The 19275-nt window shown below is 37.8% G+C and overlaps 1 protein-coding gene across 1 annotated transcript in view; it reads right to left on the bottom strand.

The window, feature by feature from the left end:
* Positions 1 to 19275, bottom strand: part of EYS (eyes shut homolog (Drosophila)) — an 815396-nt gene that overhangs the window by 284693 nt on the left and 511428 nt on the right. The window contains 1 exon segment of the mRNA XM_014532733.1: positions 7081 to 7245. Coding sequence (XP_014388219.1) covers positions 7081 to 7245 — 165 coding nt within the window.

Below are 19275 nucleotides of genomic sequence, written 5' to 3'. Positions count from 1 at the left end.
TTATTTTTTTTAAAAAAAAATGTATTTTATTGATTTTTTTACAGGGAGGAAGGGAAAGGGATAGAGAGTTAGAAACATCGATGAGAGAGAAACATTGATCAGCTGCCTCCTGCACACCCCTTACTGGGGATGTGCCCGCACCCAAGGTACATGCCCTTGACCAGAATCGAACCTGGGACCCTTGAGTCCGCAGGCTGACGCTCTATCCACTGAGCCAAACTGGTTAGGGCTGAAGGGTATTCTTTAAGAAGAGGAAGAAGAAGCAAAAGAAAAAGATAAAAAATATGAACAAAAAAATGGCAACAAATACATACCTATCAATAATTGAATCTAAAAATAAAAATAAATGAACAAAAAATCTAATGAACAGAATAATCTGGTGAATAAAATAGAATCAGAGGCATGGAAATGGAACAAACTGACGATGCTCAGAGGGAAGGGGGTAAAGGAGTGGGAAGAGATTAAACAAAGATCTTATATAGATATGGACACAGATAGTAGAGTGGTGAAGGCCTGTGGTGGGGTGGGAAGCGGGTGGAGGGGGGCAATGGGAGGAAAAAAGAGGTACATCTATAAAAATCTCAACAATAAAGATTAAAAAGAAAACAAAAAAAATCCCACAAAAACAAAATTAAAAAAATTAAAAAAAGAATTTTATCACTTTCTCCATTTTGCCCTGTGCCAAACACTGTTTTAAGCAAATTGAACATGTTGTCTCTCAATCTTTATTACAACTCTTTCATATCTTTGGTATCATTATTTTTAATATTATCCCATTTTATAGAAACTGAGGCACAGAGACATTAAGTAACTTATCCAAAAGTTGGAGCTAGGTAGTCCAGCTCAACTAGTTTTCTCAATCCCTGAATTATACTGTTCTTGAGATGTTCATGGCAGCAATTTCAATCCTTGACGGAGTTTATTTTCACACCTACCTCTGCCCACCAGAAGCAAGCTTGTTCCTCACTAGGTCTTCCCTTGATGTAATCACATCAGAAGCAGAGTTGTATCTCTCACTGACATATTTCTTCATTAATTTCAGTCAAAGAAATAGCATCTAATTATTCTTAACATGATTGTTTTATTTCAAGAGAAGTTTAATAAATAACATCATTATAGGTCAAGGGTTGGCAAACTATGGGCCATGAGTCCAATTCTGCCATTGTCTGGTTTTATAAGTAAAGTCTTTTGGGGAAAACAGTCACATTCAGGTATTTATTTTTTTTTTCTATGGCTGCTTTCATGCTATACTTGGCAGATTTGAACAGCTGGGACAGAGACTGTGTGGCCTGAAAAATTCTTTATTCTCTGGCCATTAGAGAAAACTTTGCCAAACTCTGTTATGTTCCTGATCAAGTACCCCCAGGAAAAGAATTATCTTTGATTCCATTTATATTTTGACTAAACCCTTGATATATATACCCTCTTCTTACTACTTATCAGAGGAAGTATGACAATGTTTAATAGAAAAATTTCCTAAAATAAAGTCTCAATACCTTTCAATTTTTCATCACAACCCTCAAAGTTGAGTACCTTGCAAACAGAACATTAAGAACTATTCTAATCAAATGCATACTCTATTCAGGGCAAGGGTGGAGTCCTGAGGAGGGTGGTGGAATAGAGATGTGAAACACAAGATTATGAGGGGTTTCCTAGTTAGTGAAGATATGTAAGCACAGATTCCATGTAAGGAATCTCTCTACTAAGCCTCAGTTCTTAATTGTTACTCCTATTATAAGACCTATAATGGTCAGCTTTCTCATATAATCATGTACATAGTTTCTCTCCACTAAATGGTGAGAAATGGGATGCACATCATCTCTTTTTTTTGAATAAATTTTTTTCCTTCTAGTGATTTATTTATTTATTAATCCTCATCACCCGAGGATATTTTTTCCATTGATTTTTAGAGAGAGTGGAAGAGAGAGGGAAAGATAGAGAGAAATATCGATGTGAGAGAAAAACATTGGTTGGTTGCCTCCTGCACATGCCCCAAGCAGGGCCAGGGCCAGGCCAGGGAGGAGCCTGAAACCGAGATATGTGCCCTTGACCAGAATCGAACCTGGGACCCTTCCATCTGCAGGCCAATGCTCTATCCACTGAGCCAAACCGGCTAGGGCATCTCTTACTCATCTTTATATTCCTCACAGTGCCTAGCAGAGTGTGATGCACTTTCTAGGCACTCAGTTTTGTTGAATTTGACTTTTGCTGTCATAAAAAAGATAAGGTAAAATAAAAGGAAATCTCTACAAACTAATGAATGGAAATGTATGAATCTATTATCCATGCTTTCAACTCTACTCCCTTTCTTATTCATCTAGAGCAGCGGTTCTCAACCTGTGGGTCGCAACCCCTTTGGGGGTCGAACGACCCTTTCACAGGGGTCACCTAAGACCATTGGAAAACACATATATAATTACATATTGTTTTTGTGATTAATCACTATGCTTTAATTATGTTCAATTTGTGACAATGAAAATACATCCTGCATATCAGATATTTACATTACGATTCATAACAGTAGCAAAATTACAGTTACGAAGTAGCAACGAAAATAATTTTATGGTTGGGAGTCACCACAACATGAGGAACTGTATTAAGGGTCGCGGCATTAGGAAGGTTGAGAACCACTGATCTAGAACAAGCTCCATTGGGAGTTATTAAGATAGGACAAAAATTCCCCCAACATTTTATGGTAGGTATTGTAAAATTGATTAAAACATTTGAGCAAACTCTTTTAAAATATTATTTTTCAATTACAGTTTACATTCAATATTATTTTGTATTAGTTTCAGGTATACATCATAGGTTAGACAATGATTTGACCATCATATACTTTACAAAGTGATCCCCCTAATAGTTCAAGTACCTACCTTGACACCATACATAGTTATTACAATATTATTGACTATATTCCTCATGCCATACTTTACAACCCTTTGACTATTCTGTAACTACCAATTGGTACTTCTTAATCCCTTCACATTTTCCACCAAGCCCCAAAGCCCCTCCCCTCTGTCGACCATCAGTCTGTTCTTTGTATATATGAGTCTGTTTCAATTTTGTCTATTTCATTTTTTAGATTCCACATATAAGTGAAAATATATGGTATTTGCCATTTTCTCTCTGACTTATTTCACTTAGCATTATTACCCTTCCTATTTGTGACAGCATACGTTTTTTTCTATAAGAAAAGATGTTTTTTAATATGATGTCAGGAAATACTATAGGATTTCATTGGCCTTGGTCAATGAAGTATCTAATGAAGATATTCTGTACTCTGCTGAGAATCATTTTATAGAGAAAGGCAGATGTCTGATTCTTTAGATTTAATTTGCTTCCTTCAGCAATATCAGAAATCTCTTCTTTTAGCCCTTCCTAAATGCACAAAACAGGAGGGCCCAATCATCCTACTTTTCCTGTTGATTCCTACCTGGAATAAATACCTAAAACTAGCCCTTCTTTTACTTTCTTTCTTAAAGACAAACACAAAATAATATCAAGGTTGCTTCTGAATCCAGTGCTCCCACTGGAGTTGCTCATGTAATTTGCCTCCTGTCACTTGGTCAGATGTCTGCTCCTAATTCTCAAAGATCACATACTTCCAAAGGGCTTGCTTATTTCTTTTCAGAGAAGCAGCACAGAATGGATTCAACTGCATGGTAATACATCCCACGACGAAACCCCCTGATTGATACTGCTTGCTGAGCAGAGCTCGTTTTCTGAAAGCGCACCTAAAGAGTTTTGTGTGGTCTCCTCCCTTCTCCTGTGACCTATAGTAGCTCCTTGGACTGGGTTCCAGAATTCTGAATTGGTTCAGTGGCAGATTCAGAAAACGTGCTTTTCATCCCGACTGCTGTTCTCAGAGCCTTCTCTCTCCCACAGAGTGTTCTTTTTTAAGCAATCTTTTCTAAGGGTTTTTACTATAACCCCACAAGGATTCAAGTTTTATCTTCCTTTTTTTTCCTTTTCAACATCAATTAGTTGGAGAGGCAAACTGAGAAAAGGTAAATCTACGGTTTTGAACTAGGAATATAATTCAAAGATGACAATGGCTTACAACCTGCTATCCTTTTCCCTTTAATATTTGATGATAACAAAATACAAATGTTCAATAAATGTTTGCAGAATGGAATTGAATTTTTACTGAAATGTTCAGAAATGGAAAAAACCGGCAAAACTAAAAAAAAAAAAAAGACAAAAGACAAAAATCCAGACAAAAATTAACATCTAGACTCTAACGTGAAACATTTGATTTAACTTCCTTACTATTTTTAATTGCTCCTACATAGAATATACTGATTTCAAAGGAAAGAAAACTAGCCCTAAGTCAAGTTAAGCAACACCTTTCAAAACTATGGATGTCTAACTGAATCACAAAAGTCTTTGTGTTCATCTGTTGTGAGGCTTCTGAGTTTGACAAATTCTAAGAGGAGTAAAAGCAACAATCTCATGAAACAGTCTACTGAGGTATTCCCAACAGTGTAGGATTGAATGGCCACTTTACAAATGAACGAAAGAAATGCTTTACAAACAAAATTATTATCTCCATTCATAGGCTATGGAACTCCCATGAGTAAACAGCCTTGATGTATTCAGTGCGGTGACAACAAGAATTATAGAAAACAAGGACAGAGTTAGGTAATCATTGCAATGGCATTTTTTTTCTTACTAATAATTTCTAGTTTAATTTTTTTGGTCGGTCAATGGATAATGAAAGGCAAAAATAATCCTATGGCACTAGTATCGCCTTGGGTTTTTTATTGGTTTAAATTAAAGAACTGAATTGAGCAGGGTATATACATGCTTGGCATGTATTTCTATGGCTTTCAAAAGGAGCACATTGAGTGGTGGAATAGACATGAGCCAGGAGCAAGGGCCCAGAGGAGAATTCCCAGAGGTTGGCTGCTTCTTTGGCTAAGAGCTGTTTTTAGTTGGTAAAATCATACTTTCCCAAAGGAAACACCTTCCAATTCGATATGACTAAAAACTGCAGAGCCAGAAAATCACTTTGCTTTGTGGCTTTAAATTATTATGTTTGTGTTTTTGTTCTGTTCAGTTTTGTTTCGTTTCCCCTGAAATGCACCATTACCTCCAAATTTCATGGTCGTCTACCATCATTTAAGTTTTGAATATAAAAGCAAATTTTCCTTTCCTAAATCTTCTCTCTCTCTCTTAACATAAATAAATCAGACATCCTAAAGCCATCATTTAAGCAGGGTTCTTATATTCCTGGGAAATAAATAATGCTGGCCTCGTTCTGACAAGTTAGTTTCTTTCTAAAATATAACATGCATTCTTAGTTTTAATGTTCAAAACTTCTGATGTATCCAGTTTTCCAAAATTGCTTCTTTTAGGCATTTTACTCAAACAATAAAAAGGTTTTAATTTTGTTTAGAAAGTATAGAATGATTAATTGATTTTGCAAAATACTTTAAAATAGAGGAGAAAAATGATCTGGGAAATAATGAGTTGCCCTGCAGTAGACAATCAATTCAAGAAGACATTACACCTCCAATATAGGGAATTGTTAAAATTATTGTGCATTCATTTCAAAAGAGAAAAAACAATTGTCACATTTGGAATACTGCAAGTAATTTACTTAGTGATGTCTGGCCATAGAAGAAAGAGGGCCATCAATTCTGGTTACAGAGATCCTTGTGAGCATATTGCATAATGTAGAAAACCCTAGAGATAGAGGCATTTCCTTAAACAAATACTGTTAATACTACTTTTGTTACACCAACTAATCTATATATATAAAAGCCTAAGAGACCGAATGACTGAATGACTGAACAACGGAATGACCGGTCAACTGGTCGCTATGACGCGCACTGACCACCAGGGGGCAGATGCTCAATGCAGGAGCTGCCCCCTGGTGGTCAGTGCACTCCCACAGCAGGAGTGCCGCTCAGCTGACCAACGGGCACCAGAAACAGGGCTCACAGCTGGCGACTGACTGGGCGCGATCCCGTGTTTAGAAAGTATAGAATGATTAATTGATTTTGCAAAATACTTTAATACGACCATTTCATGGTATGCCATGATCCTGTGGCAGGTGCAGCAGGGCCTGGATGAGCAGGATCAGCAGGCAGGAGTGGCAGGCAGTCCAACATCCCCTGAGGGGTCCCGGATTGCACGAGGGCATAGGACAGAGGGACCCCATCGGTCCACGAATCCGTGCACCAGGCCTCTAGTTTTAAGATAATGCTAAAAGAGTGATAGGAATTTCCCTAATTTTCAAATGAATCTCAGGTTTGGAATGGCTTTTTCCAAGTTACCAAGTACTAAATGCAATTTATATTTAGTGGTTTATATTATAAAAATATGCTCTGGCCCTGGGCAGTGAGGTTGGGCATCATCCTATGCACTGAAGGGTTGTGGGTTCGATTTCTGGTCAGGACACATGCCCAGGTTGCAGGATCGATCCCCAGTAGGGGGGTGTACAGGAGGCAGCTAGTTGATGTTTCGCTTTTACATAGATGTCTCTCTCTCTCTCTCTCTCTCTCTCTCTCTTTTCCTTCTTCTCATAAAAATCTTTAAAATTGCTCTGAAACATTTGTAGCATTTATGTTTTACTGCAATAGCTATGACATATATATGCTTGCTGTATCCTTCCTTCTGGTTCAGAGCCTGTTGATAAGTCATGTTCCATTGAATGACTCATAAATTAAAGAAATGTCCAAAGAAAACTAGAAAGCACAAAGATTTTTTTTTTGGGGGTGGGGGGTGGGGTAATGCTTTATGCACTAGGCCCGTGGTCGGCAAACTGCGGCTCACGAGCCACATGCGGGTCTTTGGCCCCTTGAGTGTGGCTCTTCCTAAGCCTTAGGAGTACCCTAATTAAGTTAATAACAATGTATCTACCTATATAGTTTAAGTTTAAAAAATTTGGCTCCCAAAAGAAATTTCAATTGTTGTACTGTTGATATTTGGCTCTGTTGACTAATGAGTTTTCTGATCACTGCACTAGGCTAGAAAAGTTTTCCCATAATATTTAAGTGAATAGTTCATTGATTCAATAGGTTAATATTTGAGAAAGAAACTGAACACATAGGAGGTCAAACATTTCATACTCACTGTAGAGAATGGTTCCATTCAGCGTGTTTGTTTTTATAGTCAAGTAGATGGTAACAATTCTGTTATGTTCTTTTTCCAGGACAGACTTCAACTCACTTAGGGTTGCAAAGAAAGGCAGTTCTAAATAGGAATTCCCATTGAAAGATGGGAAAAATAAACCTGTATCTAAAAAAACACACACAGTCATGTTAATGTGTTCTGATATGCAGGGTTTCTCCCTCTCCCCCCAAATGTATATATACTTTAACAGCTGACAGCTCAATTTTGAAAATGACATGTATTTTAATAAACACTGGCTTTATAATTATTCAAAGTGTGTATATATTTTTTGGAACACTCTGTATTATATTGCTAATCAAGCAGATGAGAACATAATATTAATAGCATTCATTTAAAAAGATAAAACTGATATTTACAAATATTATTTAGTTGCAACATTAAGCAATTTAGATATATAAGTACAATACGTTTGTAAAGTCATTTCTCATATAATCAATTTCCAGTTTAGAGGAAAAGTCTCAAAACAAGAATATAAATTTTTTTTGTTTAAGGGAGAATAAACACCCTGAAATTGTATGAAAAACATCTGTGTTCCTGCATATGTGAAATAATAGTTTTCATTAGATTCTTAAAATATTCTGTGATATAAATGACTAGACATCAAATTAATACACTTACAATTGATAAAGTTTATTTGATGTAATTACACTTCAATAAAAACAAACACCTGTGACACAAAAATATTAGAAAACTGTTACATTCTTTTTATTAATAGTCATTAATATTTAGTGCTTTTCACTGATACATAAGGTATTTTTAAGTATTACTATACTATGCAAGGTTATTAGTAATTAGAATTCTTAATCTTTTAAATGCTTAATCTCATAAAATCCTGAGACATAAGTGTTAAAAAGTATTTATCTTATTGTCATATATATACTTAGATCTATGGACTTGGTACACTGAGCAAGTATATTACATAAGATTTGGAAATGCAACTTTATTTTTTGTTTCTCTCACAATGGGGAAGTTTTCTTTGCCTCTGGGTGAAAACTTGGCAATCCCTATGCGTCATACTTTCTTTCTAAATTGTACAATAATTTAAAAAACTAATAACCAGTCTAAGAAATGTATCAACACTTTACATTTTCCTTCATAGATATGACTTCCTTAGCCCCGTTCACCAGTCAAAGCTGTGGGGTGCCTGACACCTGCTGTCTGTCTGTCTTGAGGGGCAGGGAGAAGCTGGTTTCTGTTCGTATTTCCTTCTCCTCCCTGTCACCCCGCACCCCCCTCCCCTTCAGGCTAGCTGCTGCTTTGGACCTTTCTAGCTTGAAATGGGAGAAGACAAGGTGAGGTGGAAAGAAGCACACAGTAAGGAGAGCTATTAGAGCTGGTGACTAATGTTGCAAGCAGGCCTCTTGCTCTCTAGGAATAGCGGATGTTTAAAATGTATTTCTCCTGGTAGGAATGCCAGATAAAATATAGGATGCTCAGTTATCCTTCAATTTCAAATAAACAACAAACCATTGTTTTAGTAGATCTCATGCAATGTTTGAAACATAATTATACTAAAACAGTGATTTGTTGTTTATTTGAAATTCAAATTGAACCGAGGGCCCTCTATATTTAGCAGTTAAATTGTCAACCCTGTGACTCATGAGGATTAGTGCAAGCTTTAGACACCCTTTGTCAACAGCCATTTCTAGGGCTTGTGCAATAGCCTGCCTTTGGCTTGTCACTCTTAACTTGGTCCCACTCTGATTTTTCACATTATATGCTGACTCTTGCTGTTGGACAACCACTTTCCTGTGTCAAAGAAAAAGTTGCACTGGACAAAGTTCAAAAGGCAAGAAAGACTTTATTCAAGCCTAATGCAATAGTGGAGAGAGGCTAGAATTCAGTCTTTGCTCTGAATGTGAGAGTTTTTAAGAGCTGAGGTGAAGGGATCATAAGCTACCTGTTTTGCTAGTAGGCCTTACCCCCTCAAAAATAAGCTTTCTCATATTGTCATGACTGGAGGCAATTTACAACTTGGAGCAAGGCACCCATTGAAGCTAGGCTCCCACTCTCCCGGAGACTGGCTGATAGGACCATTATTTTCTTGATTATTTTAGAAAGCGATGGCTCCAGGTCCTGCAGAAAGACACTCCTGGGTTGTGAAACTGGCAAAAAGATTTCAAAGAAGATTTACAACCCAAAGGAGCCAAGGAAAGAATTTCTAATTGAAAGTTTTCTAAAGTAAATTCTCTAAGACAAATGAGGTCAGAGGCCTAGAGTCAGGATGAAGCCTGCCTGTCTAAAATTCAGTCCAGCGGAGGGGAACGTTAACATGGTCTTGTTCACCTGACTAGAAAACCACTTGGACAGAATGCAAGATGGCTCTGGGCCAAATCTCTTTTCTAAGGGGTCCATACCTAGTTCATGGTAAACACTCCCCCATTCCCTGTCTTATTGTCTGTGGGGGTATAAGTTAATTTTCAAACAGTCTTCTCTTTCAGTTTCTGTTCCTTTATCTCCACAACACACACACACACACACACACACACACACACACACACACACACACACACACACGCTGCTTTGGCTTTCTCAGGTTTGAATGTATGACTGTTGGTCCATAGTTCATAGTGTTCCTCACCAAGTGACCTAGTTTTAGCTTCTTTCTAACTGGGCTCCCTTCCTATAGTGTCTGCTGGCCGTCATTGCTATCATGTCAACTTTACTTATTTGTAATCATCTAAGGTCTTCAGTACTACAGAATAATTCAGCTGCTTTTAGAATAAACCTAGACCCTTCATGGTCATATTTTTCTTGTTTACACACACATACACACACACACACACACACACACACACACACACACACACACTAGTAAGGCAGAACGACATTTTCTTCTGTGGCTCTACTTGTGTTTATGCTGTTCTACTTGTCTGGAATGCCCTGCCCCATATCCTAGGTATACAGGGCTTCCTTTAATTCAATGCTCCCCTTGACTATTCCTCCAAATTTGAACTCCCTATCATATTGAGCTACAACTCTTTTAGTGCATGCATGTTTTCTTCCTTATGTTGCAATTGTTAAGCAATTTGGGGTAGAATTGATAAAATAGTAAATCTGAACCTGTTATATTAGATAAGGGAGCTAAATTCACTTCAATTAGTAAAAATAGAATATTCTAAATAAATGAATTCTGAGAAAACTTGGAAAAATATGCATTAAAGAAATGAATTTTCTCTCTTGTGATCAGAAAAGCCCATAACATTGTTAGAGTTGTACCAAATGGAGCAGGATGTTTAGTAGATACAGAACTGTACATGCACCATTTATGCTATATAATAAAAGGGTAATATGCAAATTGACCCTAAAGGCCAGAACGACCAGAACGACCACTCGACCAGTCACTATGAGGCACACTGACCACCTCTTAGTCCCTTTCCCTGGCCGGCAGGCTCCCATTGCCTGGGGGCAAACGGGGAACCCAGGGTGGGTGGCAGGGGATGTGGGCAGTGCCAGGCCAAGGCCCCCGCCCCACTGGTCACCCCACACACAGAGGGTGAACCGCAGCAGGGGCGGGTCGGCGAGCAGGCGGGAATGTCCGACCTCTCGGTCCCTCCCCTGAGCTGGCAGGCTCCGATCGCCTAATGGTGAACAGGGAACTGGGCGTGGGTGGCGGCGGGGGACGTGGCCGGCTGCCAGCAGCCGGGGAAGATGGCCCTGATCTCAGGCCAAGCCTAGGAACCTTACCTACAGAGGGTGAACCGCAGCAGGGGCGGGTCGGCGAGCAGGCGGGAATGTCCGACCTCTCGGTCCCTCCCCTGAGCTGGCAGGCTCCGATCGCCTAATGGTGAACAGGGAACTGGGCGTGGGTGGCGGCGGGGGACGTGGCCGGCTGCCAGCAGCTGGGGAAGATGGCCCTGATCGCAGGCCAAGCCTAGGAACCTTACCCGTGCATGAATTTCATGCGCTGGGCCTCTAGTTAATATAAGGAGAAAAAATATATGCAAATCAAGTTAAAATGCAATGTAGCTCTATACTGGAGGATGTTTAGATGACAAATTTGGATATGGTTGTGACAGAGAAAAATGGTTAATATTATAAAGAGACTGGACTTGGGTTTTAAATTAATAGAATATCATTTAACTTTAAAAGTTGCATATCTGTTGATTCTACCATAATATGGTTTTAGACACTGTTTCTTCCTGTTGCTTTTACCTATACTATTTGAAGTCACTGATGTTTTCATTCACTGAACCAATATATATATATTTTAAATTAATTAATTAATTAATTTTTATTTCAGAGAGAAAAAAAGAAACTCAATGATGAGAGAGAACCATTGATTGGCCGCATCCTGAATGTCCCCCACTGGGGATTGAGCCAGCAACCCAGGCATATGCCCTTGACTGGAATCGAACCTGGGACCTTTCAGTCCACAGGCTGATGCTCTATCCACTGAGCCAACCAGCTAGGGCCACTGAACTGATATTTATTGAGTGGCTACTATATGCTAGAACTGGTCAAGGAATACAGTGGTGAGCAAAATAGATAAAGACCTCACCCTCATGAAGCTTAAATTTTATCTTCATGGAAGAAAACCCCAAGTTAGAAGTTGGTAGAATTTATTCTACTAATGTGGTTGAATTTTCTTTGGACCCTGGGAAGATATACTATCCTATTTGCTTAACTATTTTTCTGACATTTGCTCTCATCCAGGAGCATTAAGCCTAATGTGAGCTGTAAGATTAAATAAGAAGGAGAGTCTAACAAAACCTATTTCATATACCTTTTCATGCTATTCATTCTCTGGTGGCAAGATCTGAGTCTGATTTAGCTTTGCATTCTCCCATGGCATGAGCAGTTTTGTACATTGTAGGCAGATATATTCTTGGATAAATATAACTATAGAAAAATGATCATTTTGGGTAGTTTTTTTATAAAGGATAGAAAAACTATTCTTATAATTAAAATGAGATGAATCAAGACTATAGGGATTGGGTTCTTGCATTTTTCTTGTGGCTAAGTTTTTTACATTATTGATAAGTCCACAGGAAAATTTCTGTAAGAAGACACTCTTTACATAAGGGTTCATATATGAATCAAATTTGAATCCATAATCAGGTTTTACTTATTCTGAGACGTAGTGAACTCACCAAGAGCAGTAAAAATTCAATTTGCTTAAAAAATGACTTCCACGTTACTTTGCAGGAGCATACCTATTGTATAATTCAGGCACACCTGCCTACTTCTTAGCTCACACACTCCTTAAACCTTTTTTTCAGAGCTGACAGGTTTTATGAAAATTATGACGGGGAACAACAATTATGAACAATAAACATTTGCTATTGAATTGCTTTTCTAACCATATTAATTTTCATTATCATCATGTTTAGTGAAATATGTTGAAAAACAGAACTGCCCTGAATGTGGAAAACAAGACTAATTGGGGTTAGGCGGAGTGTTCCCCCGCTGCTTCCAGAAGCCTCTCCAGGCAATGCTTTTGAACACACTCCAAATTTATTTCCCTTCCAATTATAAATGGGAAGAAAACCAGGGTTTTTATATAAAAAACATGTACTAAACATCTTACAAAATATGTCGTATAGTAGTTCATTAGTGGCTTCTAATTACAACTTAGAAATATGCAATGTTTAAATGTCTTAAAGGGTTATATAGGTTGACCTAACTAATTATATTAACTTTTATATGGTTAAAATCAGTCCTAAATTATGTTATGTTAAAAAGCCTCCAAACTCTTAAATTGTCAAAGGAAGGTGTGAAAGAAACAACAGTACTGAGTTTGAAGCACCTTATGTTAAAAACATGGGTGAATTTGGTGTTTTTCACTCAATATGCTTCTATAGTATGAATCAGGACATCAGTCAGTTAATAACAACAACTCATTGAAATTTAATCCAGGAGGGCACCATGGAATAAAAACAAACAAACACAAACAAACAAAAATGAGATGAGATTAGTATCTTTATCCTGAACACAATACAACTGAGCAGCATAAAGTTTATTCATTCTGAAGAGAAATGGGCTCCTCTGTCTGCAGTATCTATCTATATAAAACCCTAATATGCAAATCAACTGAACAGTGGAATGACCAGTCGCTATGATGTGCACTGACCACCAGGGGGCAGACGCTTAATGCAGGAGCTGCCCCCAGCCCGCAGGCCCCAGGCCAGCCAAGGTGGGTGTGAGCAGGGACCCTGATCACCCTGCTGGTTGCCCCACAGATTGGCCCTAATAGCCGGCCAGGCCTAGGGACCATACTCATGCACAAATTTCATGCACTGGGCCTCTAGTTTATACATATAATATAAAGTATAGTACTATAGTTTAGTATTTATAAATTACACTGAACATTCTTACCACATCATATATTTTTGCTTATTTAGAATTTAAAAATAGGTTAGATTTGGATAGCCCAAGTATCATGAACTAAATTATTATCTTTACTGGGATAATTTCTCCATAGTAGATATTCACATTTATATCAATCCATGAGCTGTGATAAATTTGTTAGGTGCCTGATAAAAAAGATCAACAAGTCTGATGTTGCTGCCAGCACCACTGCTGTTTTTGCAGCATGGCTTTTCTCCCCCATAGAAAGCATGGAAAAATGAAGCCAGAACTAACATTTCTCCTTTTGCTCATAGCTGCTTCATTCCTCTATTTAAAGCATGAAGAGAATTTCTCTGCATTTGACCAAGGCCATGCACAAGGAAACAATGCATGTTAAACAAAACAAGACAAAACAAAATCCTTTCTCATTCTTCATTGTCAGAGACACTCTAGCTATACTGTTTTTCATCCCTTGGTTTCTCTGTTAAAGAATGGATGACCCTCTAAAAAAAATCTGATGCTTTAGAGCTATACTCTACCTCCTTCTTTTTACAAAATAAAACCAAGTAGAACATTGTTTAGCACACCAAAAAAATTTTACATTCAGTATAAACAAAACTAGGACAAGAAAGAGAAAGAACCATCAATATCTCACACTGTACTTGACATGTTATCATAATAGCTACCAATCTCTTTCTAGTCTATTTCTATACCTTCTTCTCATAGTTCAAAAAATTTCCCTGAGTGATCTCATTTGTTCCCATAACTTTAGCTACTTCCTAGCTTCTGAAAACTCTCAATTTTCTATCTTTAGCACAGGTAGCTTCTGACCTTTTATGTTTGGCTGTCTACTAGAGAGATACATTTGGAAGGAATATCGGTAACCTAAACTCAGCATATCCAAGTGAGGTTGTTGTTGGTTTTCTTTTAAAATTTGATCCTCCTCTTTTTTTATTTTAAATTTTATTTTTCAATTACAGTTTACATTTCATGTTATTTTGTATTTCAGATGTACAGCAAGATGGCTAGACAATCATCTACTTTATAGTGTATACTCCAATATTTCCAATATCCAGCTGGCACCATACATAGTTATTATAATATTATTGACTATATTCCCTATGCTCTACTTTACATCCTGTGATTATTTTGCAAATACCAATTTATATTTATTAATCCCTTCACTTTAAAAAATGTTTTTATTGATTTCAGAGAGGAAGGGAGAGAGAGAGAGAGAGAGAGAGAGAGAGAGAGAGAGAAAGAAACATCAATGATGAGAGAGAATCATTGATTATCTCATTGATCGGCTGCCTTCTGCACAGTCCATAGTGGGGATTGAGCCCACAACCCGGGCAAGTGTCCTGATGGGGAATCAAACCTTGACCTTCTGGTTCATAGGTCAATGCTCAACTACTGAGCCACTCCAACCTGACATTCACCTTTTTTATAAATCAACAAACAAGTGTTGGTGAGGATGTGAAAAAAGGGGACCTTCATGCACTATTGGTGGGAATGCAAATTGGTGCAGCCATTGTGGAAAACAGGGGAGCTTCCTCAAAAAATTAAAATGGAACTGCCCTCTGGGTATATATCCAAAGAAACTCCAAACACTAATTTGAAAGAATAGATGTACCCCTATGTTCATTGCAGGATTGTTTACAATAGTCAGGCTATGAAAGCAACCCAAGTGCCTATCATTAGATGAGTGGATAAAAATGTGGTGGTACATATATATAATGGCATATTAGCCAACCATAAAAAGAATGATTTTCCTTCTCAATATCAAGCTGATAATATCTTCCTTGTTATTAACACAAATATACACTTCTATTTACAACTCTTATTCAATTGTACAGTAATATTTTCCTGTACAACTCACTATGTGATAAATATGAGTTCCTTAAAAACAGGCATCATATATGTACCCAGCTTTCCTGCTTCAGTAATTAACTAAAACCTTTCCTCAGGTTTTAGCTGCATTGTATCTGGGTGGGGATGTGTGATAAATTGAATTTAGTGACGACCAGTTGACTTTGTTGGACCTTTTTGGGATCTCTTACTACAGTAGGCAATTCAAAGCCTCTGACTTTTACAAGAACTTAATAGCCAGCCACCAATTTCCTCTCTTTAAAAAAAATGGTGATATGTCTCCAGTAAATCTGTTATCTCTCTTCCATCGACTTTATTTATTTTTAAAAGAAAATACAGTAGTTTTCAAACTCTTGCTGGTCCACACATTTCCACAAGTCCCATTCAGTCTTAACATTGTCACAGAAATTACCACCTACAGTTTTAATTTTAAGTCAGTTCTCTGCATGAGCTGGGTACATTGTCTATTATTTGTGTGTTCCAGGCTTAGAAAGAAAAATATTATAAACATCTATATTCAGCTCACCAATACAGATAATTTGATGTATCAGATCTGAGACAGATAGTGAGTGGAGGCGGGGAGGAAAGAGCTAGACCTAGAGCTAGAGAAGAGGAAAGGATGGGAGAGAAGAGGAGGGGAGTGGAGGGGAGAGGGAGAGATGGAATAGAGAGGAGGGAAGAGGAGAGGGAGAATATGAAGAATCAGAATCAACAACTTAATAGTGGCTGGTTTTTATTGAGCACTACTATGTGACAAGCAATGCTCTCAAAAGTACTGTTGTTCCTTTTTTGTTAAGAGATGACAGCTGAGACCTTTAAGCCTCTTTAAAAGGAAGGCGTTTTTCTGAATGTTGCACAGCTAGAAATATCTGCCTTTGAGGATTGACTCTCTGCTTATTAATTCTAAAACTGATGCTCTTACACATACGACCTGACTCTCTAAAGGTTATGGAAGACTGATTACCTCACAGAGGTCTACCCCTGGCTGCCATGTTCCCCATTTTCCACCTGATTTCTCCTCCTACCCTGCCTTTGAGGACTGACTCTCTGCTTATTAATTCTAAAACTGAGGCTCTTACACATACGACCTGACTCTCAAAAGGTTACAGAAGACTGATTACCTCACAGAGGTCTACCCCTGGCTGCCATGTTCCCCATTTTCCACCTGATTTCTCCTTCTCACTAACTCTCTAGCCTTGAAGACCCTGCTCCTTCAACCCCATCAGCCCTGTGACATCCTTTTCATACTACTCTAACAATGCATAACTAATATATTACTAATATATAACATGTTTTGAGCTCGCATTTGGTGTGAGAACTGTGCTAGGAACTACTTTTACATGGGTGATGTATTTTAATCTTCAATACAACCCTATAATTATCCACTTTTACAAATGAGGAATCAGCAGTTTGGAAAGGCTAAGTAACTTGTGAAAAGTCACACCGCTAGGGAATGTCAACTTAGACCCCTTAACTTCAGAGGTCCTTTTCTTAATTTCTATATTTCTAAGCTATATATATTACTGCCATTGCATCTAGCAAAGCCTTTACTTGGTTCTTCTATGTATAAGGGTAATAAACTGTTCTGTACTTGCCAATTTTGAATATGAAGTAGCTACCTATGTAAACATTGCCCATTACCCTAGCATCATTGCATCTTTCCTCCTCAACGTGAAACACATGATACATTAGAAAAAATGTATCATGGGTATAAATAATTATTTTCTCCTGATCTGAATACTGCTGGGAAGTAAGTGCTACTCTAAGTCTTTCACTTTTCAACCTTCTTTTAGTCTTCATTGTTTGATCCTTTTTCCTTGTCCTGGGTCTATTTTATTATTATTTGTTTTCATTTCTTCAGTAACTTGCACGTGCATTTTCAAGAATTAGACATCTACATAATATGAAAATAATTTTTAGTCTACTCCAGTCATGTGAGATCACTAATGCAATACCAATGATATAATTAGCAAGTTATCTCAAGCATTAAAATAATCACAAACTCTGAGAAAGTTAAGGAATGACTACAAAAGTAAGGAATTATTACTATAACCATATGAGCATGCTATTTCACTATTTGAAATGCCTCAAAGGCTGTAAGAACTGGACAAATCAAGGTCAAAATCCAGAGATAAATCTAAAAAGGTTCAGTAGTTTAGTTCAATAATCTCAAAAGTGGGGAAAAAACAACATTAGAAAGACCACTTATGTGCCTGGTCTTTTTTGTGGTGGTGCATATGACAGCACAGTCTCATTCAACTAAACTGCTTTGATTCTGGCTAAGAACTATGAGTACAAAAGTACTTGATATGGGAAATAATTGTTGGGTTCAAGTGTGGGGCAGGCAATTGGTATGAAAATAAGTGAGGTTTAAAAGTTCATATTGTAAAACAATTTTCCCTCTCCTCTTAAAAACTAGTGGGATAGAAAACTGCTTCTAAAGAAACCTCTTTGAAATCACAGCTAGAGATTGCAAACATACTGTTAGCTGGTAGGCTCACTTTGTCTTCTTTCTATAGTTGAATATAGACTTCTGCCGGATTAAGGATAAAAATATGTCATAAAGTGCTACACAGTATGAACCTGGTGATTAATGGTATTTTGTGCACATAGAATCTAAAGAATCGTTTTAAAAATGTAAGCATGGACAGAATACAAAGGCTTTCTCATTCCCTCCTCTTTCTGTACTTCAACGCACATTAATAATACAGACATGTGCAGTGGAATGAAGTAGAATTATCTATCTATCTATCTATCTACCTACCTACCTACCTACCTATCTATCATCTGTAGATATATCAGGCACTGGGTGAATAGATGTACCATGTATAAAAACTATTGGCAGATGGCTCTCTCTCTCTCTTTTTGTGTGTATCGATCAGGAATTTGGTTTTGAACATTTGACTTTGATACATAAAGAGATTTACAAGTGAAGATGTCTACATGATATTTGTTGACTATGTGGACCTAAAGCTCAGAGGTATGGATTATTCTGAAGATATAATTTTTTAAAAATGTATTTTAATTGATTTCAGAGAGGAATTGAGAGGGAGAGATAAAACATCAATGATGAGAGAGAATCATTGACTGGCTGCCTCCTGCATGCCCCCTGCTGGGGATGGAGCCCACACCCCTGGCATGTGCCCTGACAGGGAATCAAATCGTGACCTCCTGGTTCATAGGTCGCCACTCAGCCACTGAGCAACACTGGCTGGGCAGATATAAATTTTGCAACTAAAGGAATATTGCTTGTTGAAACTGAGCAATGGGAGTGAAAGGTGTTTCTTAGGGGAAATGAGTAGGTTAAGGAGAAAATAAAGTTTAAGATCAAGACCTAAGGAGTTGTGAGGAGGGGGAGTAAATGGCAAAGGAGACTGGAAAAGGCAGGCATCGCCAGGCAGTGTGGAATTAGAGAAGTGGCATTGCATTTTAGCAAGAGAGAACACATAATTGTGTAAAAAGCTGATAGATCAGCCTCTGTTAGGACAGAACTAGAATGTAAGGAATTAGAAATACTAAATTAGAACCAATAAAGGAATGCTTTGGGATTCTTGTGAGGATTTTATGAAATGGGCAGGGCAGTAGTTTAAATGCTATTGAGAGTGTCTAGTAGGACAGAAGAAAGTGTAGATACAGGAGAGTGATTATTTCATAGTTTCTGTAAAGGAGAGAGGGAGTGCCACCTGCATTTCTTAGGATTCTTAGTTGCAAAAAGCAAAATTCACTCTCATTGGCTTAAGTAGAATAAAAGAATTGTAAACTGAGGGACAAAATAGGTCCAGAGGTATGGATGAATAGAACAGAATAATACACCTCAGTTAGGGTGGGGTGGGGGAAGGGACAGAAAGAGATTAACCAAAGAACATATATGCAACATATGCATAACCCATGGACACAGACAATAGCATGGGGAAGGCCTGGGTGGGATGGGGAAGGGGTGGAGGGGGGAAAAAATGGAGAAAGTGGGAGACACCT

The sequence above is a fragment of the Myotis brandtii genome, unplaced genomic scaffold, assembly GCF_000412655.1.
Source record: "Myotis brandtii unplaced genomic scaffold, ASM41265v1 scaffold904, whole genome shotgun sequence".
NCBI lineage: Eukaryota > Metazoa > Chordata > Mammalia > Chiroptera > Vespertilionidae > Myotis > Myotis brandtii.
The sequence above is the reverse complement of the archived record's forward strand: the minus strand, read 5'-3'. Positions and strand labels throughout refer to the sequence as shown.